This window comes from Chrysochloris asiatica, unplaced genomic scaffold, assembly GCF_000296735.1.
Source record: "Chrysochloris asiatica unplaced genomic scaffold, ChrAsi1.0 scaffold00188, whole genome shotgun sequence".
In the NCBI taxonomy this organism is placed as follows: Eukaryota; Metazoa; Chordata; class Mammalia; order Afrosoricida; family Chrysochloridae; genus Chrysochloris; species Chrysochloris asiatica.
The window spans coordinates 4146339-4168612 of NW_006408706.1; the positions used below are offsets into that span (position 1 = coordinate 4146339).

General features: G+C 38.3%; 1 protein-coding gene across 1 annotated transcript in view; it reads right to left on the reverse strand.

The window, feature by feature from the left end:
* The window catches only part of ARSJ (arylsulfatase family, member J), a 162330-nt gene extending 141228 nt beyond the window's left edge, over nt 1–21102 (reverse strand). Inside the window, exon 1 of the mRNA XM_006872250.1 lies at nt 20423–21102. Coding sequence (XP_006872312.1) covers nt 20423–20820 — 398 coding nt within the window. The 5' untranslated portion in view covers nt 20821–21102. The remainder of the gene's footprint in view (nt 1–20422) is intronic.
* Nucleotides 21103–22274: the final 1172 nt, after the last annotated feature.

The following is a 22274-nucleotide window of genomic DNA, read 5'->3' on the forward strand; positions in this document are numbered from 1 at the left end:
CCACATTCATATAAAGACATTTAATTTTAACTGTGTACTGGAAGACTGAAATTTGAAGAGAAATGTGACTATAATCTTAGAAAGCTTTTATAAAGAACAAATAGTCATTTCTTTTAAACTTCACGTATGACTAAACATTACAAAGCTATAGTTCTAACTTTATAAGACTGTTTGACTTAATAACTATTATACTTTAAAGTTTTCAAAGTACTTTCATATACATTACCTCAGTTGGTCAATGGAATAACTTTTGAGGCTGATGAGGTAAATATTATCATTATCCTTATTCTACAGATGAAAGCATGAAGTCTCTGAATGATTAAATGACTTATTCAAGGTCATAGTCAGTAATTTGTTGGTGGAATTAGCAAGATAATTTAGATTTCCTCACTATAAAGTCTGTGCTATTTATACACTATCACACTGCCTGCCAGAGGGAAATAATCATTCATTCATCTGTTCGTACATTTATTCCTCACATATTTATGACTGCCTATTAGTACAAAGCACTGGGCTGGGTGCTGTGAGATTTATGAAGATTATAAATCAGAGTCTCACTACAAGAGAACAAGCAAGGGAGTTAAGAAGTACAGTAATAGCTGTGAACAAGGTGGAAAATCATGCATAATAAGATAGATATAGAAATAATTTTACAAGACCATAGTTAGGATAAATTATTTCTGGCTAAGGAATCATGGAAAGCTGTATGGGAGGGTGGTATTTCCAGCTGAGTCTAAATAAGTGGTTGACATTTAGGCAAAAAGGGATAGGTGTGAATTCTTTTATGAGTAAAAGAAGGCAAGAAGTCAGTATGAGATATATTCAAGTAATAGTGGCAAATGTCATCCATTCCTAGAGTATAGCATTTGAAAGTTTGGGTTACTATTGTTGTTGTTGTTAGGTGCTGTCCAGTCAATTCTGACTCATAGCAACCTTATGCACAACAGAAAGAAGCACTGCACCATCTTCATAATTGTTATGTTTGACCCCATTGTTGCTGCCATTCTGTCAATCCATCTTGTTGAGGGTCTTCTTTTTTTGTTGACCCTATACTTTACAAGCATGATCTCCTTCTCCAGGGACTGGTCCTTCCTGACATAACCAAAGAATCAGAGACAAAGTCTCACCATCTTTGCTTCTAAGGAGTCTTCTGGCAGTATTTCTTCCAAGCCAGATTTATTTGTTGTCTGGCATTCCAAGATATTTTCAATGTTTTTTGCCAACACCATAATTCAAATGCATCAAATCTTCGAAGGTCCCCTCTATTCATTATCCAACTTTCACATACATAAAAATATCAGGACTTGGGTCAGGCTCACCTCAGTCCTCAAACTGACATCTTAACTCTTGAACACTTCAAAGGACTTTTGCAGAAGATTTATACAATGAAATACATCATTTGATCTCTTGACTGCTGATTCCATGCTGCTTCCATCATTTCTTGATAGAGGATCCAAGAAAAATGAATCTTTGACAACTTCAATCTTTTCTCCATTTTTTTCTTTGTTGGTGTTAGATGCCAATGAGATGGTACTGACTCACAGTGACCCTATGTGCAACAAAAAGTAACACTGCCCGGTACTGCACCAACATCACAATCACTGTTAAGCTTGAGTCCATTGCTCTGCCACTGTGCCAACTCTTTTACATGATGTTATTTATTGGTCCAGTTGTGAGAACTTTTGCTTTCTTTACACTGAGGTACAATCCATACTAAAAACTACATTCATTACTTCATCAGTAAATATTTCAAGTCTTTTGGCTTACAACAAGCAAGGTTGTGTCATCTACATATTACAAGTTGTTAATAAATCTTCTGTCAACCAAGATTCCATGTTCTACTTCATATAATCCCACTTCTCAGGTTATTTATTCAGAATACATATTGAATTAATATGGTGAAAGGATATAATCCTGGAACACACCATTTCTGGTTTTAAACCATTTAGCATTCCCTTGTTCTCTTGGAATAACTGTCTCTTGGTTGATGTACAGGTTCCTCATGAGCATAATCAAGTTTTCTGGAGTACCCATTCTTAGCAATGTTATCCATAGTTTGTTTTGTTTCACAAAATCAAATGCTTTTGCATAATCAGTAGAGTATAATTAAACATGTTTCTGGATTTCTCTGCTTTTCGCCGTGATTCTTACGACATCAGCAATGATATCCCTAGTTCCACATCCCCTCTTCTGAATCAGGTTTGAATTTCTAGCAGCTCCCAGTTCATGTACTACTATAACTATTTTTTAATTATCTTTAGCAAAAGCTTACTTCCATGTAATATTAATGATTGTTTGATGGTTTTCCTCATTTCATTGAGTCACCTTGCATTGGAATGTGCACAAACATGATCTCTTCCAACTGGTAGTCCAGGCCTTCCAAATTTCTTGAGATATACAAGAGGGTTTGTTGAAATATTTCAATCTGTATTTCCTCAGTTCCTGGAGCCTTGTTTTTCACCAATGCCTTCAATGCAGCTTGGACTTTTTCCTTTAGAACCATTGATTCTTGATCTTATGCTACCTCTTGAAATGGTTGCACACTGACTAACTAATTCCTTTTGGCACAGTGACTATATTTCTGTCAACTTTTCTGATGCTTCATATATCGTTTAATATTTTGCCCATGTTGTTGTTAAGTGCTATGGAGTCTGTTCTGACTCAAAGGGTTTCTGGGGCGCTGTTGGTGGGTTTGAATCACTAACTTTGCAGTCAAACTAACTTTGCAGTCCAGTGCTTATACTATAGTGTCACACCATTTCCCCCCATTGTTGTTGTTTAGTGCTACTGAGATGGTTCCAACTCATAGCAACCCTGTATAGGGTCTTCAAGGAGTGGCTGGTGAGTCTGAACTGTCAACCTTGCAGTCAAACAGACTTTGTAGTCCAGTTCTTATTCTACAGTATCACATCAGGACTCCTTATTTTGACCATTATTATTGTTTAGTGATGTTGAGTTGGTTCTGAATCATAGCGACCCAGTATAGGGATTTCAAGGAGTGCCTTGAACTACCAACCTTTCAGTCCAGTGTTTGGTCTCACAGCGCCACACCTAGGACACCATAGAATACTTCAAACCAAAGGGAAGAACATGCTCAGCATTTCTCAAGCTGAAACACTGAAGAAAAAAATGCAGTCCTCACGTTACAATATTTTGCATATAGAAAATTTCAATATTGCAACCCAAATATGCTGAGCATATTCTTCCCATTTGGTTTTTCTAACTTTGCTCATTTCCTTACAATGTTCTGGTGAGGGCCATGTGTAAAGTCATCTTTTGTGCTGTTGAAAATAGGTATTTGCAATGAATGTCATTGGTCTTGCAAACTGATTTTTCCTCTTTGTTTCCAACTTTTGCATTCTAATCACCAGTAATTATCAATGTAATGTTGATTGTATGTTTAATCAATTTCAGGCTGAAGAAGTTGACAGAATTCATCAAATTTATCACTGGATTTAAAAGTGGCTGGTGTGTAAATTTGAATAATAGTGGTACTAACTGGTCTTTCTTATAGGCATATGGATATTATCCCATCACAGATAGCATTGTACTTCAAGAATGATCTTGAACTGTTCTTTTTGATGATGAATACAATGCCATTTTTCTTCAATAAACCATGTAATTCAATTGTCTAATTCAAAATGGCCCATACCATCCTACTTCAGCTCGCAAATGCCTAGGATATTGATCTTTATGTGTTCCATTTAATTTTTAACAGACTCCAATTTTACTAGATTCATACTTCAGACATTCTATGTTCCAATTACTAATGAATGTTTGCAGCAGATGATTCCCATTTTGAGTTGTGTCTCATCAGCAGATAAAGGTCCTTAAAACTTTGCTTCATTCACATCACTGAGGTCAATTCAACTTTGAGGAGGCAGCTCTTTCCTAGTAGTATTTTGAGTACCTTCCAACCTGAGCAGTTCATCTCCTGGCCACTGAATCTGACAATATTCCACATATCTTCATGAAGTTTTCAGTGTCTAACCATTTAAAAGTGGTTTACCTCCCCTTCTTCCTGTCATTGTATGCAACTCTTGCTGAAACCTATCTACCATGGGTGATCTTGATGGTATTTGAAATGCCAGTGGCATAGCTTCCACCATCACAGCAACACAATCCACCACAGTATAACAAACTGACAAACAAGTGTTGTACGTTTGAAGGTAGGAAGACAAACAAAGGGCTGAAAAAATTTATTTGGAGTCTGGACTAAGGTATTTGCAATTGCCACAGAAGGATGAATGCAATGATCAGGACTTCAAGAGTGTTTTGAAATCACACAAGTGTACATTTAAACAGAGGATCTGTATCTTAGAAGCTATGTGACTAGGGCAGACTTAAATACTTCCTCTAAAACGTTCATACATCACCCATAAAAAGAAGACATTCATTAAATATTTTATAACTATTTTCTCCCAAAATAAAAATATTCCACCTTCAAGATGGATATTAAGATCAAGTGACAGGATGTCTGAAAATTGACTAGCATAAGGAAGGCCCTCAGTAAAAATTAATTTATGTTCCCACTCGGGTAGTCAGTGGAGAACCTTCAAGAAGGGAGTTTGCCAAGGGTGCTAATGTAATGGGAGTCATCTTTTAGTGTGGCAAATGTGTTGGATGTGTTAAAGGAAAGAGGGAGTAAAACATTAGAGGTAGAAAACTTCTTTGCAATATAACACAAAGAAGTATAAACTTTAGGGAATGTGAGAATATTTAATATCTAAAATATATAATGGCAGTATTCAATATCCTGAATGATTAAGGTACATTTTTTCCCTAATAGGGAAGGAGCTCTGGTGGCATAGTGGTTATGAGTCAGGCTGCAAATCTCAAGGTCAGCAGTTTGAAACTACCAGCTGTCCCACAGGAGAAAAATGAGGCTTTCTGCTCCAGTAAAAAATTACAGCTTTAGAAATGCTATACAGGGTTACTATGAGTTGGAACCAACTCCACAGCTCATAACAACCACCACCATCAATAGTTGGTGAAAATATAAAATCAAAAATGTAAACACAGTGTAAAGAAGAAAATATGAAGTAAAATCTTCAATGTATTCTGAAAATTTTGTTTTTACAGATAAGACTATAACAATATCAATTGCTATCTCTCAGATGTAAAATTATAAAACAATTACAGTAAAACAAAGCTATGCTTGGGAAGGTTATATCAAATTAAAGGGATAAAAATAGATATCTTAAGAAAAATGCAAATTCAGAGTTGGGGTTCCATACCAACGGGAAAATCTTCTAACTTTGCAAAAATAATGCTGTGAAATGACCTTGAAGCAACAACTAGAAAGGAAAGTCTCACCAAAAATAAATGATTCAAGAATTCCAAACTTATTATAAAAAAACTGAAAACCTAAATACCATAAGGATAATTAAGGATTGAACTGTATTATAGGAGTTCTGGTATGGCACTGTGGGTTAATGCACTGGACTGCAAAGTTGGTTTGAACAGCATGGTTGGAATTTCAAGCTTACCAGCCACTCCTCGGGAACTCTATACAGGGTCGCTCCGGGTCGGAACCAACTCGACAGCACTTAACAACAACAACAACAATATCAGAGTAAAATACTTGCATAAAAAGATTACATCAGAGTTAATTCTAGACTATGGCTGTAGGAAAAATTTAAATTACATAAAATTTTGAAATAAAGAAAGCTTTCATATTGAGCTTATATTAGAAGCTGAGACTCCAAGCCCCCCTTTGCTCTCCCCATCTTTGATCTCTGGGAGAGGCCATTTGGATCAAACAAGATGTTCTTCAACCTCTGCACCTGTGTAAATCTCCACCATCTATACAGCTAATCAGGAAATACAGAAACAGAATGATCTGAACAGGAATTCGCTTCAAAACATGTCTTTTAAAAGGATGTATTTAAAGACAAGAACTTTGATCATATGGAGTGCCAATAGCTTGCTTAATTGACTATAATCCTACTCATAAGAAAAATTCAGATGGTCAAATAGGAAAGGGCAACTATTTTATTGAATATTCTAGACTACTAAGACACTCTTTTTGAAAAGAATGTTTGGGGAGTTGAAAGGCCATTCTTGTCACTTGTTTATATTCATTTTTCCAAAAACAATGCAAGACTGTTAATAATCTCCTGTTTCTTCTAAACTCTTAACCCTAAATATTTAAGATATTTGAAAAGTTTACATATTAAACAAATATTTATGAGTGCAATAAATGAACTATTAGTAACTGATATTTACTGAGTTCCTTTGGGTGTAGAATTCTACTTACAATTAGGACTTGGATAAAAGAAGTAGCTACCAAAAAACTGCAAATGATCTTGAGATTTGAACTATAAGTTGAGGGAAAATGTGTGTGCATATGAATGCATATGTGTATAAATGTGAATGTGTAAAAATGCCTATGAAATAAAATAATCATGGTTATGTCCCCAGCTACTAATCAATAAGTTAATGGTTACAATTTACACAGAGGTATCAGGTCTGGCTATATACTTCAGTTCTTTTCTGCAACACATAGTCACCAAGTTGGAACCGACTCTGTAGTAACTGGTTTTGATTCCCTTCAGCTTCTTTGACTCTTTCTCCAATGAGAGTGGCCGAAAAAATTTAGTTAGTATTTCATGATTTATAACATGAGGACAATGTTGTTGTTGTTAGGTTCCATCGAGTCGGCACTGACTCATAGCGACCTTCTGCACAGTAGAATGAAACACTGACCGATTCTGGCCCAACCTCACTACTGTTGCCACACTTGAGTCCATCGATGCTGCCACTTGACCAATCCATATTGTTGGGGGTCTTCCTCTTTTTCTCTGACCTTCCATTTACCAAACATGATATCCTTCTCCTGGAAATTGTCCCTCCTGACAATATGTCCAAAGTATGAGAGACGAATTTAGGCCATCTTGGCATCCAAGGAGCACTCTGGCTACACTTTTTAGTCAACTGAAAATTCAATGTCTACAAACAATATTTTATAGCCTCTGAAGGCCTATCCCCACTGCTTTAACAGCTCATTGCAGTGCAAAGAAGAGGCTTACGGGAAACCTGTCTTCCCTGACCTAACCAGTCCTCCACAGCTCCTGACTATGCACCTGACAATACCATGTGCCTCCAGGAGTTAGATACAGACAACCAGGTGGCTGAATCAACCAGTATCCATAAAGAGAATATAACTAAACCTGAAAATCTACCCTTTCCTAAGAAATCATCTGGAAAAAGACTACCGTGCCTTTCAGCGATTATTATTTAAATCCTTACCATAACTTCAATCATCGCACTATAATTGTTTTAACTCAGATTCTAGTCTTTGCATGTCTGTATATCCTCTACTATGATTTGATTTCTTTCCTCTCCAAATTTCTAAAACCTTTCAATGAATCCTTTATTACTGAAAGTCTGTCATTCATCATAACCCACCCCCCTATAACCTTAGTTCCTCCCCTAAATATCCCCTTCACTTTATTGATCTAGCCAACTGCTGACAAGACCTGCAACTTTCTCAATTTGGGGTTGGTCTTGTCCCACATATCAATCAACATAGTGCCAAGAGCACAAAAGATGTTACAAAAAATATGTGAGCACCAAACAATTCCTCCTACAAACCTCATTGCAATGGTCAACAGAATTCTGAGATACCACTCAAAGTTATGAGATTTATTAGGGAAGTTAATAGGTTACGATACAGGATCAGAGAATGGTTCTGATCAGGGCACATTTGTTCCAGAATGTCCACAGGGCACATCATTCAATCAAAAGCCTTAGCCTGAAGGCCTTCTTTGGGTCAGCAAAGCTAGCTCCACCCCTTCAGTGCCTGGTGGCACCCCACTCTATAACCAAGCTTCGTGCTCAAAGTCACTCAGCTTCACATGCTCAGTGGACTAGGAAGGTTACTGGTGTGTCTTGTACTCGCTTTTTGGTTCTTCTTCTGCTCCTCTGTCACTCCTCTGGTCTCACATGTTTCTGTTCTTGGATTGAGCAAGTTCAATCCACAAGGATCTCAGAGATGTCAGTTTGTCATACTGTGGTAACTTGCATGTTGCTGTGATGCTGAAGTTATGCCACTAGTATTTTAATTACCTCAGGATCACCCATAATTGACAGGTTTCAGCCGAGCCTTCACATTAAGGCAGACAAGTAAATGGAGAGGGGAAGTACTTTTGAAGGGTTAGCCACTGAAAACCTTATGAATAGCAGCAGAACACTGCTAGATATAATGGCAGAAGATGGAAACATTATGAATAGAACCAAAATATTGTCAGGATAGTGCCTGAAGTTAAGCCCCTCAGGTTGAAAGACACACAAAAAGTCAACTCTACTTTGAGGAGGGAAGAGAAGCCTCCTCAAAGTAGAGTTGACTTTGATGACAGAAATGGAGTAAGGCTTTCGAGACTTTCATTTGCTGATTGCAGCACAACTCAAAATGAGAAGAAACAGCTATAAACATCCATTAATAATTAGAGCATGTAATGTATGAAGTATGAATGTTTGAAGAAAATTAGGAGTTGTTGAAAACAAAATGCAAGGCATAAAAAGGTAGATATCCTATGCATTAATGAGCTGAAATGGACGGACTTTCACCATTTTGAATCAGACAATCATATGGTTTACTTTGCAAGGAATGACAAAATGAAGAGGAATGGCATAGCATTAATCATCAAAAAGAACATTTCAAGATCTATCTTGATGTATAATGCTGTCTGTGATAGGATAATATCCATACACCTAAAAGGAACACCACTATTATTCAAATTTATGCACTAACTACAAAGACAATATTGATGAAATTGAAGAATTCTGCCACCTTCTATCAAAGTCTGGAGTTGATAAAACATGGGATAAATATGTATTGATAATTACTGGTTATTGGAATGCAAAGGTTGTAAACAGAGAGGAAGGAAGGATCAGTAGCTGGGAAATACAGACTTGGTGATAGAAATGATGCTGGCGATCCCATATTAGACTTTTGAAAGACCAATAACTTATTCCTTTTTAAAACAACATAAAAATACCTTTTCAAAACAACATAAAAGGCAACTATACATTTGGATTCTACCAGATGTAACACACAGAAATCAACCTGACTACCTCTGTGGGAAGAGATAGTGGAAAAGTTCCATATCATCAGCCAAAACTAGGATAGGAGCATAATGTAGAATAGAGATAATCATTCTAAGAACAGTTGTGATACATTACATACTAATGACCAAAGACCAGAGGAGTTGTGGGATGACATCAAGAACATCATACAGGAAGAAAGCAAAAGGTCATTAAGAAGGAAAAGACCAAAATGGATATCTGAAGCGACTATGAGACTTGCTTTACAGCATAGAGATGCTAAAAGGAATAATTGAGGTGGTTAAATAGCTGTACAGAAATTTCAAATGACAGTTCAAGAAGACAAAGTCAAGTATTATAATGAAATGTACAAAAACCTGGAGTTGAAAAACCAAAAGGGAAGAACACACACAGCATTTCACAAGCTGAAAGAACTAAAGAAAAAGTTCGCATTTTGGGTTGTGATATTGAAGGATTCCATGGACAAAATATTGAATGCTGAAGAAAGTATCAAAACAAGATGATAGGAATATGCACTGTACCAAAAAGAAATGATTGATGTCCAACCATTTCAATGGGCACTCTATGATCAAGAGCCAATGGTCCTGAAGGAAAAAAATCCAAGGAGAATGGAAGACATTGGCTAAGAAAAAGGGTCCAGGAATTGATGGAATACAAATTGAAATTGTTCAACAAACTGATGCAGCACCAAAAACATACAGTCATCTATGCCAAGAAATTTGGAAGACAGCTACCTGGTCAGCTGATTAGAAAAGATCCATACTTGCGTTCATCCCAAAGAGAGGTGACCCATTGGAATGTAGAAATTATTGGACAATATCAATATCACTTGCAAGTAGAATTTTGCTGAAGATAACTTAAAAATGGCTGCAATAGTACATTGACAGAGAACTCCCAGACGTTCAAGCTGGATTCAGACGATCGTGACTGAAAGACGAAAATATCAGAAAGATGCTTATCTATGCTTTATTGACTACAAAAACTTTTGACTATGTGGCTCATGATGAACTATAGATAACATTGCTAAGAATGGGTTTTCCAGAACATTTAAATGAATCTTGAAGAACCTTCAAAGAGGCAGTCATTTGAACAGAACAAGGGAACATTGAATGGTCTAAAATCTGGAAAGGTGTGTGCCGGTGTTGTAGTCTTTCACCATTCTTAATTCAATCTGTGTGCTAAACTAATAATCCTAGAAGCTGGATTATATGAAGAACAACATAGTATCAGGATTGGAGGAAGACTCATTAACAACCTGTAATATGCAGATGATACAACCTTGCTTGCTGAAATCCAAGAGGATTTAAAATACTGAAGAAGGTCAAAGACCACAGTCTTCAGTATGGGTTGCACTTCAACATAAAGAAAACAAAAAATCCTCAGAGTTGGAGCAATAAATAACATCATGCTAAAAGAAGAAAAGCTTAAAGTTGTCAAAGACTTTATTATGCTTGGATCCATTATCAACAATCATGGACACAGCAGTCAAGAAATCAAATTAGGTATCGCATTAGGCAAATCTGCTACACAAGATCTCTTTCAAGTGTTCAAGAGCAAAGAAGTCAGTTTGAAGACTAAGGTACGCCTGATCTAAGCCTTGGTATTTTCAGTAGCCTCATATGCATGTGAAAATTGGACAATGAATAAATAAGACCGTAGAAGAATCTATGTATTTGAGTCATGGTTTTGTAGAAGCATATTGAAAGTACCACGGACTGCCAGAAAACAAATAAATCTGTGTTGGAAGAAGTACAGTTAGACTGCTCCTTAGGAACCAGGATGATGAGACTTTGTCTTTCACGCTTCTACCATATTATCAAGAGTGACCAGTTTCCGGAAAAGGTTATCATGCTTGGTAAAAAGCATATTCGAGAAAAAAAGGAAGACCCTCAAAGAGATGAACTGACATAGTGGCAGCAGCAAGGGGCTGACGTGTAACAACAATTGTGAGCATCATGCAGGACTAGACAGTGTTTGTGTAGGGTTGCTATGAGTCAGAACCAATTCAACTGCACCTAACAACAACAACACCATCAAGAAAAGATGGTGTTGGAGTGGCTAGACAAGACTAGAAGAGACATATCAAATAATTAATTACACACCACAGGTATCCTCTTAATTCCCCACAGGCACTTCAAGAGAATGTAGGGTCCCATTTCCTTTTAAAATCTCAACTCTGAAAAATCTGGGCAACAGACTATAAAACTTACTATTTTTCTATATTAAAGCATTTTACTTATTTCTTAGCCAATGATGATAACAGAACCTGGCTTGCTGTCATCATTACTACTACTTTTCGCTATTTTGAATTATTTTAATATTCACAGAAACACTTTATTCTATGCTGTGTCTTTTCAGTACTTTGCATTCCTCATATCCAAAGTTTCCATTCTCACCTTAGCACTTACTCCCTTACCATTTATGAAAACTGCATAACTTGCAAAATCTTATCCTAAGCATACATGGCCCTTACCATCATCCATCATTTTAGCTTTTCAGATTTACAGTTGTGTTCTCTTCAACTCCATCCTGACAGTCATTGCATTGATCTCAACACTTTTTTACAAAATGAAAGTCCCCTATAGTCCTCTCCTTTTCCTTGCCAAGTTGAGTCTATGATCCACAATTCTATTCATCTAGGAAAGTCACAAATTTCATTAAACCCACCTCTTCAACTGTGCTGCTTCTGCACACACACACCTGAGAATGGTGGGAGGAAAACAAACTAGCCAATGGCTGGTCTCTGTTTAAATTTATGACCACAAACCTCAAGTGGGTTCTCATTTCTGGCCAGTATTTTTACTGCATTTTCCCCTCAATTCACTTTTTCACTCTTCTAGAAGAATATTTCATATCTATCTTACTCTCTAAATCTCCAGATCCTCATTCTCAGTGAATTACCTCATTTATTATTTCACATAGAAAGTAAAATTCAGGAGAAAACTACCTCATGACCAAATCTTGCAGTGGATTTGCATCTGTACACCCACACTTTTCCACCCTCCTTATATTAAAATTAATAAGCTAGTAAAGAATAACCAAGGCAATTTTGAAGAAGAAAAAGTAGGACAAATTGCACTTTTAATATACGAGAATGTGGTAGAGACCTAGGGATAGACAATAAGCCAATCAAATATAAGAAAGATTCTAGAAGAAGACTTGATCATGCGTGTTCACATGCTTTATGAAAAAGACAACACTGCAGTGCAATAGGAAAAATACGGTGTTTAAAATAAATGGTGTGGGTTAAAGTATATTAAAAAAAAAACAACCCACTGCCGATGAGTAAATTCCAACTCAGAGGCCCTACAAGACAGAGGTGTACCTCTCCTTAGGGTTTCCAAAACTTAAAATCTTTATAGGAGCTTCATCTTTCTCTTGAGGAGCAGCTGATGGGTTTGATCCACTGACCTTGAGGTTAGCAGCCCAAGACTTAATCCATTGAGCCATCAGGGATCCTTCAAATGTAAATACACAGAGAAAAAAATAATCTTAAAATCTACCTCAAGGGTCATTCCCACCCTCTCTCCATACACAGAGTGGACAGGGATGGGCAACTTGGACATTGGCTACCTAAAATGGGGGTGCTACAAAGGCAGAAGTGACTGATTTACAAGCTTTCAAGAGGGAACTTAGATACAGAGGGTGTGAAGGAAGGTGTAATCTCCACTGAGTAGTATCCAACCTGTCTAGGCGGGGCTGATGAAATGAAATATGGATAGGTCTCTTGTGATACAATAGTGAATAATTGTTATCAGGACTGATTGTAAGGGTTGTAAATAAATGTAAAGGTAGATGTTTTATAGCAAGGAGGGGAGTAATTGACTTTTAGTCTAGGAGTGGAGGTCCCTGGGACCATCAAGGGGGAAGAGCGGAGAGCGGGACCATACCCAGAGAAGCAGTGATGCCTGAGATGGAGGCAGAGAGGATGGGAGGGCAGACTTGCAGGTTTTACCCTTTGGTTGGTTGATGATGTTTGGAGGGGATTGTAACCATGGCAATGAAACGATATATGACAAGATAAATGTAAAACTAATGTTCTCCTATGTAAACTATCACATAATTCACAATAAAATGTTTAAAAAATTATATATTTAGATATAAATATAAAGCAATATTTTTTTGGGGTGGAAAGACCAGGGTTATTACCCTGAGATAAGCACTGATTTCTTAAAAAGGATGTAAAAAGGCAAAAAAATTAAAAGTTTAATTGGATAAAATTTAACCCTCATGTTCGTGCAAAAACACTAATGGTTAATTGACAAGGCAAGCAACAGAGAGGGAGAAGACATCAGCAATACGTGTATCTGACAAAGGAGACATCTAGAATATATAATGAACTTCTGCAAATCAATAAGGAAAATGCTATCATATTATGGGAAAATGGACAAAATACCTAAATAGACAATTCTTTAAAAAGAATATATAAATGGTCAATAAATGTATGAAAAGATCTCAATTTACTCATCAGGGAAATAAATACAAATTTAAGTCATTATGTTCTATTACTACATAATCACCAAAATGATTTTAAAAGTAAAACAAAACAAGACAAACAGCAAAAATAAATGGCGCCAAAGGCGTGAAGCAAATAGGTCTCTGCATACATTGCTGGCGAGAATATAACCTGTGAGAACCACTTTGGGAAGCAGTTGGACAGAATTTACTAAAATGGAACCTACACCTTCTCATAATCCAGAAATTCTAATCCTAGATATTCAATAAAAAAGCATACACCAAAAAAATATGCAAATATGCTCACAGAAGTACTATTCATAACAGGCCAACACTGGAAATGGACCAAATGTCCATCAGTAGTAGAGTGGCTAAACAAATTCTAGTATATTGAAACAAAGGAATACTACTTGTAATGAGAATGAAGAATTATATCTACAGGCAACAACATGAAAACATTTTACAAACTTAATTACAAAAAGATGCTAATTATGAAAGACTACATTCTCTGTAACTCCATTTATTAAAAAATGGGGAGAATGATTACCTTTGGTGAGTGTTGTTGTTGTTAAGTGCTATTGAGTCGGTTCTGACTCACAGTGACCCTGTTAGGGGTTTCAAGGAGTGGCTGGTGGGTTTAAACTGCCCACCTTATGGTTCGCAGTCCAGTGCTGACCCTACAGGGCCATACCAGAAGTGGGACAATGACAACTCAAAAAGAGGTCAAATGAGGCTTCTGGAAACATTGTTTCTTTCTTTTTAAAAATTTTCATCTAGGCATCTATTGGAGTCCAGGTGTGACGAGGTAGGATAAGAACTGATCTGCAGGTCAGAGGTTCAAACCCACCAGATGTTCCTTGGAAATCTTATATAGGGTCTCTAGGAGTTGAAACCAACCTAACAGCATTTAACAACAGCAACAACATTCATCTATTATTTGTGCCTTTTTTACTCTATATGTGTTGCAGACCGTCCAGACCCGGTCAGGAGTTCGAGGCCCTGTGGGCCCAAGTGTTGCAGACTGTACAGGCCACAGGCTCTGAGGAACAGACTCTAGCCACCTAGCAGACATAGCAAACTGTTTTTCATCTTAGTATTCAGTTATGTTTATTATTAATTGCATACATGAAGCCCTGATATCCACAGATAAATGTAGTATTTTCCTAAAAGCTGAGACTGTAAAATTCCAAAAAGGCAAAGTTCTTCCCTCAAAGAATTCAGTCAAAGTAAATTGGGTGGCTTCCCGAGTATTTGTTCTAAGGACAATAGGACTGCCCTCCCTAAAGTGTTTTCAGGTGCAGCCCTATTCACCCAGGCGTCTCCTTTCCTGGAGAACCTGGTCTGAGCAGCCGACACAATGGGAATCCTCCCAATCCTCTGTTTCCTTCCCCCATTTGAAGCTAGGTGCTAAAAGGTATGTTAATTAAGCTTGAGAAACCAAGTTGCGGTCGTGAGATTCGAACCTGCGAAGTACGATGTAAAGCTGCCTGAATGTCTGGAAAATTACATATGTTAGCTGTACCTTGTCTTAGTCCTGCCCAGCTTTGTGTAAAGTACCTCCCCTAAATAAAATGGAGGCACGGACTGACCCAGATGTGCATTACGACTGGCAAGGCGTGCGTTACAGCATGCAGGGGACTCAGTCCAGCATTGCCACCATACTGCCTGTTTAGCCAAGATGTTTACTATGCAGAATATTACGGCCTTCATGGCTGAGATGTTTGCAATGCAGGATCTGCCTGATGCCAATCCCGCATCCATTATGGTTTCGGGGTGTCTCTTTGTCTCTCTCTTTGTGTCCTTGTGTGTCTTTCTATATCTTTATAGCCGCCAGATATCCCCACCTCGTGAACCAAACATCCGTGTTGAGGCCAGTCCTCGGCATATATGTGCTATCTTTCTCAATGCCCTCCCTACTAACCCTGTATTCCATAACTGTTCATCTCTCCATACAGCTGTTGTCCTCCTGCTTTCACTCTAGTTGTCCTAAATTCTAGTCTTTGCAAAGTAATAAGATAAATCCCTAAAAGACATAAATTTGGTATGCCTTTTAGAATAAAATCCAAAATTCTAAACTTGGCCTATGTCATGGTGGTAGTGGCTGTGTGCCGTGAAGTCGGTTCCAACTCATAGCGACCCTGTACAGGGTTTCCGAGGCTGTAAATCTTTACGGGAGCAGAAAGCCTCATCTTTTTCCTGTGGAACAGCTGGTAGTTTTGAACTGCTGACCTTGCAGTTCGCAGCCCGATCTGTTACCACTATGCTACCAGTGAAGAGGACTTGAAACCAGTGAAGAGGACTCTGCTGAAAGTGAAGAGGACTTGAAACATTTACTGATGAAGATCAAGGAACACAGCCTTCGGTATGGATTACATCTCAATGTCAAAACAAAAATCCTTACTACTGGAGCAATAAACAACATTCTTATCAATGGAGAAAAGATTGAAGTTGTCAAGGACTTCATTCTTCTTGGATCAACTATCAACACTCGCGGAAGCAGCAGTCAAGAGATCAGAGGACGTATTGCATTAGGCAAATCTGCTGCACAGGAACTTTTTAAAGTGTTGAAGAGCAAAGATGTCAGCTTGAGGACTAAGGTGTGCCTGACCCAAGCCATGGTATTTTCAATAGCCTCATATGGATGCGAAAGCTGGACAGTGAATAAGGAAGATCGTAGAAGAATTGATGCCTTTGAGGTGTGGTGTTGGAGGAGAATACTAAAGGTGCCATGGACTGCCAAAAGAACCAATAGATCTGTTTTGGAAAAAGTGCAGCCAGAGTGCTCCTTGGAGGCCAGGATGGCTAAGCTTTGTCTCTCATACTTTGGACATATTGTCCGGAGGGAACAGTCACTGGAAAAGGATGTCATGCTGGGTAAGATGCAGGGTCAGAGAAAAAGAGGAAGACCCACAACGAGATGGATCTGCAGGTGGCATCATTGATGGCATCGAGTGTGGCAGCGGTAGTGAGGTTGGCCCAGGATCGGGCATTGTTTCGTTCTGCTGTGCATGGGGTCGCTACGAGTTGTTTATGACTCGATGGCACCTGACAACAACAACAACAACAACAATGCTACCAGAGCTTCTATGTCATATGTCTATGTAAACTTATTCCCAGTACTATTCTCTTCGCCATTCTTCTCAACCACTGCCCTTCTTGCTATAAAGCTATTTACCGTCTTATACTCTTCACCATGCCAAGGGACTTTGTTTTCCCCTCTACCTGGGATGTTGTTTCCCCAGGTCTTCACATAACTTCTCCCTTACCCTTCAAGTTCCTTCATACCATTCCATAAAAAACAAAAAACAAAACAAAACAAAAAAATTGTTCTCATTCTCTTTGCATCTACCCTACTTTGTTTTTCTTCATAATACCATCACTGAAGATATGAAACCATATCTGTAATTTGGTACATATCTGCGGTCTCTCCTTTCCCATAAGATCCTTAAAGGAAGAATTTCTATGAATCACCAGTGTCTCCCCATGCCACAAAAGTGTTTTCCAGTAATTACAAGCTCAGTACCTATTATGTTGATGAAGGAATGCATTATCGAATCAAATTATTCTTCGAGAAGGACCATATGTGGTGTTGTTTTTAAGCATCATTGAGACAGTTCTGACTCAGAACGACCCTTTATAGGATTTCCAAAAGGCAACTTTTAGCATTTAATTTTTCAGATTAAACTGCTATCATAGGATTTCCTCAATAATATTGCCTGAATGAATTCACTGGACCCATAACCTTAGGTAGACAAGAAGTGTGTAAATTTTTCTTAAAACCAAATAAATTTATCAAATATTCCTGATTATAATCAATGTACATCACTTGAGTTGCTGTTGAATTTAATGTAAAAGATCATTAATTAATGTAATGTAAAAGTTGAATCAATGGTTGGCCAGGAAAGGTATATTTTAAGGAGAATTTTCAGTGATTCTTCTGCATGCTCAAATCTGAGAATCACTTTCTGGAGATTAGGGTTTATTTCATGTTTGTTTCTCATGGCTATAATACAAGGCTTTGCACACAATGAAAGTTCATTGGCAAAATGACTGATATCCAATATAGCCAAACTTAAATGTTGCAAATTATTAAATCTGTAATTTGCTATAGATTTATGCAGTAGAAGTAAATAGATTCTACATTTTGACTCCAACAAATATAAAGGATCGGGAGAGGAGCTGTTTTGTTAATATCCTCAAAAGTAACTTCCCCTTCAATTAGTTAAGCCTTCTTTGTAATGTGGAGATATTTGAATATTCTCACTTTTCTAGTAACTTATTTTCCCCAAAAATAATTCAGTCCACTTAGATTTTCATTGCTTTCTAGGATCCAGAAAGCACGGGCATTTTACTGTACTTGTCCTCATGACCAGGACAAATGACCATATTCTTCTGGCTCCACATTACTGAAATTAAGTCCAGGACTAGACTTCCATAGCCACTTTGTCTGCTAGTCTGTGTTCAATTAAAAGAAAATTGTAATTCCTTCCAGCAACTTGCCTAAAAGGAAGACTACAAGTGAAAGCATCTTCAACTGTGTTATTCAAATAGAAATTTCACTCAAACCTTTGTAGCTACTTGAACTTTTTTGGCTACAAAACAGTTACATAACACGTTGCACTGAACAGCAAAAATTAACAGCAAAAGGTATTTTCTCAATATGTTTGATGACACTGGATGTACAGGAGAGTCAATATTTGAGCAAAAAGAAAAATTAGGAATCATTTCCAACTTAGTTTCTCTTTTGTTTTATTAAATACTCAGAATAAGAGATACAACCTATATTGTTTATCAGTGAATGATAACGTTTCCAAACTGAATGTTATTGTTTGGTGAAAAACTTTGAATATATGCATAATTGTAAAAGATAAAGTCATTAATTTAGTCATATGCTTTCCAAATAATGTTGGTGATATGAGTAAATCTAAATTTGATAAATCAAAAAGAAATTAAATAAGCATTTATGATGTATTTATTTCATGAACTAAATATAAGAGCAGTTTTGATTAAACATGAAAAACTTGACCTCCAAGCCACCAGATGGGCTTGCTATTTTCCAGCCAACATTTTCCTCCTTTATGATGATCCAATATTTCTGACTTTCTTACACCACAATTAACCTTTAAAGTTATTTTGAAGTACAATGAGATTTCTTTATTTTTCTCTCTTTTAAGAAGGGAAGGATGGGATTTTTTTTTTCTTCTTCTTCTTTCCCTTTCTGGCAGTAATAGTAAACTGAGACAGTTTTCTAAGAAGTGGAAATCATGCTGTAAGCAAAAGTTCCTACAAGACAAAGATTCCTAAAAAATAGTCTTTATTTTTCCAATGGATACTGGCTACATTTACAATTTCTATTTCCAAGAACAACTTCACTAAAGCAAGGTTTCCTTGCAACTGAAATCACCAGACACAATGACTAAAACCAACAAATGCTTCTCTTCTGCCTTAGTAAAATGGTAGCTTGACCCACAACTCTCCTCTTTCACAGGATGAATTTGGACATCTAAACCAATTACCCTATACAGGGTTGCTATGAGTTGGCATCAACTTGAAGGCACTTAAAAACAACAACAACAAACCAGCTCTGGGTTTAAATGAGCCCTGGTATGGCACTGTAGGATAAGCACTGACTGATAAGTGCATGGTCAGCAGTTCAAACCCACCAGCTGCTTTTAGAAAACTTGTACTAAGTGGCTAAGAGTTGGACCCGACTTGACAACATACAGCAATAACTAAATCAGTGACATAACCTATATTCTTAATGACTATAGTAGTAAGTGCCATCAAGTTGATTCTGAGTCATAGCGACTTTGCACAGGGTTTCCAAGGAGTGCCTATTGAATTAGAACTGCCAACGGTATGGTTAGAAGTCCAGTGCTTATCTTACAGTGCCACACCAGGCTCCATTCTTAATGGATAGAATAAAACATGAAAATTTGACAACAATATTTAGAAGACCTGGCATTGAAAAAAGTTAATTAGAAAAGCTCTAGAAATGTGAGGAACAGGAACTGAACACTTCAGATGACGTTCAATTGATGTTGAGCATTTACTATCGAATTTCTTGTATTTTGAATATTGTTTTGACAATTAAATACTGCCATTATATGTACCATGTATTGATGCTCTGACAAGAAAGTTACCTATCAAAGATCCAAGCAGAGGCAAATTAATATTGGTCATAATGTACAAAAACTTCCATCTGTTTCTTAGGTCTATTCTCTATGATAACATTAGTATTCAATAATTACATTATAGATTTAATAACAAATAATGAATTCCAGAAATAGTTTGGTCTTTCTTATTAGTAATGGTTTCTGCAAATTCTATATTAGTAATGGTTTCTGCAAATTCTATTGTGACACATAAAAAACTGAACACGCTCAAAAACTGTAATAGATTTGGAATAGGAGGCCTTTCTAAAGATCTCTGGTTGGTGGTTGAATGTTTGCAAGCCCTGATCTCATTATAAATTCTGAAGTCATTTCAGAGTGGCCTCTGAGGGTAAGGAAAAAGGTAAAAAAACTTTCCAGAACATTAACAGGGTATTCATTTTAATACTCACCATGGCCCAATACCTTAAATCATTCACACATTAATTTGCTAATCCATTCATTCACTTTTCCTCATTTTTTTTTTTTTTTTCCCCAGTTAACTACCGTAAACTGGAGTCCTGATGTGGCGCTGTGGGTTAATGCACCAGATTGCAAGGCCGTTTGAACTGCAAAGTCAGCAGTTCAAGCTCACTAGCTGCTGCTCGGAAACCCTATACAGGTTCGCTACGGGTCGGAATCGACTCGACGGCACTTCACAACAACAAACATTAAATTAGGAGCTGGATCTTAATGAAATACTTAAGTTTTTTCAAGAAATAAACAAAAGAAGCAGTAATACTTACTTTCCAGTAATAAACTGACTCCTGGACGGTGTGCAAATAGGCTGGACATAGTAGTTCTCTAGTTTAACCCCTTCTGCAGCGAGCTTGTCAAGAGTGGGTGTCTTTATTTCAGATCCGTGGTAACCCACATCTCTAAATCCCTGATCATCCGCTAGGATGAAAATGAGATGGGGCTGGGAGGTGGAAGTTGTCCTGGGCTCCAGTCTTTCTCCAGCTTGAGCTCTCAGAGCCCCTTCCTCGTCCTCCTCTAAGCCTCGGGCCCAGGACAGGTAACCATAGGTGAGGAGACTGAGGACCCAGAAGCCTGTCAGCGCCCCCATGGCTAGCATCTTTCCCCGCCAGATCCAGGCCTGCGGAGGCGGTGAAGACTGCGGCCCCGCGCAGCCCCTAGGAGCCATTTACTGGGGTCCAAGTTTGTGCTCGGGGCGCAGAACCACGCACCCCGAGGCGCTGCCAGCGCACACATGCACACAGAAGGCTAGACAGAACAGCTGGTGGAGAGTCTTCACCAGGAAAGTTCTTGTTCTTGCAGCTATTAGCCTGTCTAATAAACTTAATCGTTTTCTTCTAAAACTGATGGTTCAACAGATGGGACGTCGGGAAAATAAGGAGGAGTCATTCTTCTCCATCAAATTTCATTTTTCTCTTTCTTCATCTTTCCCCTTCACTCCTCATAGCAGCTTCTTGAAAAAAAAAAAAAATTCTCAAAAGAAAATAATCAAATAAAGAATTGAGACGCGGCAGGAAGTTTCCTGGTCTACGCGCCCTCCACGTTGGGAACCAAAGCTCTACGGGGCACGCACGCACTGTGGGCGTTGGGATCCACTGTGTGTCCAGGGGTCTCTTCACCTGGAAAGCACTGGAAAGTTGAGCTGAAGTGTCCCGCTTTGTAGCTAACCAGCTGCCTGTAGTAGAAGAGCTGACCGACCACTTCCTCCACTTTTCCTGGGCGCTTTTTTTTTTTTTTTTTCCAGGTCCTCCTGAGGCGTTTGGGAATTTCCGGCACTCCTCAGGCGGCGAAGTGAGAAAAAAGCCCGGCTTCCCAATTTCCTTCTACAGCTATCCAACCCTCTCCCTGGAACTTTGGAGAACGTTGGCTGGAGCGTGTGGGGACTGAGCGAGTTTCTTGCCCCGCAGCTACTCAGCGCCGTGCTCTCTTGGTCTCAGCACAGTCAATGCACCCGGCGGGGTTGCCTGTAAGCTGCGTGCGTTTTGTCAGCTAACTTATTATTGAGTTTTGGCACTTAAGAGTTCTCTCTTGCCTCCTCCCTCTTTCTCCTCAATGAGTCACAGAACGGTACTTTCTGCTTTTGCTGCTCCAGGAAGAGTGGGGGGAGGCAGTAAAACCGGTTTAAAGGTTCCATCTTTCCTGTTTCTTTTCCTAGAGGGGAGTGTAGGAGGGAGAGGAGGTTTAGCCCTAGAGAGCAAAAGGGATCTTTGCAGATAGAGGGAGTGTAAGAAGCCGAGCAGAAACAGCAAAAAAGCATGACTTACTCTTTTCTCCTTCCTTTGGTTTTCCTTTATTAGTCAATCTTTCCCCTGACTCCCCTCTCACCTCCCCATTTTTCCTACTCCCTTTCTCCTTGTATTGTTGTTGTTGTTAGGTGCCTTGGAGTCAGTACCAGACTCATAGTGATCCTGTGCACAACAGAACGCAACATTGCCTGGTGCTGGGCCAACCTCAAAATCATTGCAACGCCTGAGCCCATCGCTGCCACCACTGTACCAATCCATCTCCTTGGGGGTCTTCTGCTTTTTCTCAGACCCTCCACTTTACCAAACATGATATCCTTCTACAGTGACTGGTCACGCCTGATAATATGTCCAAAGTCTGGCCATCCTGACTTCCAAG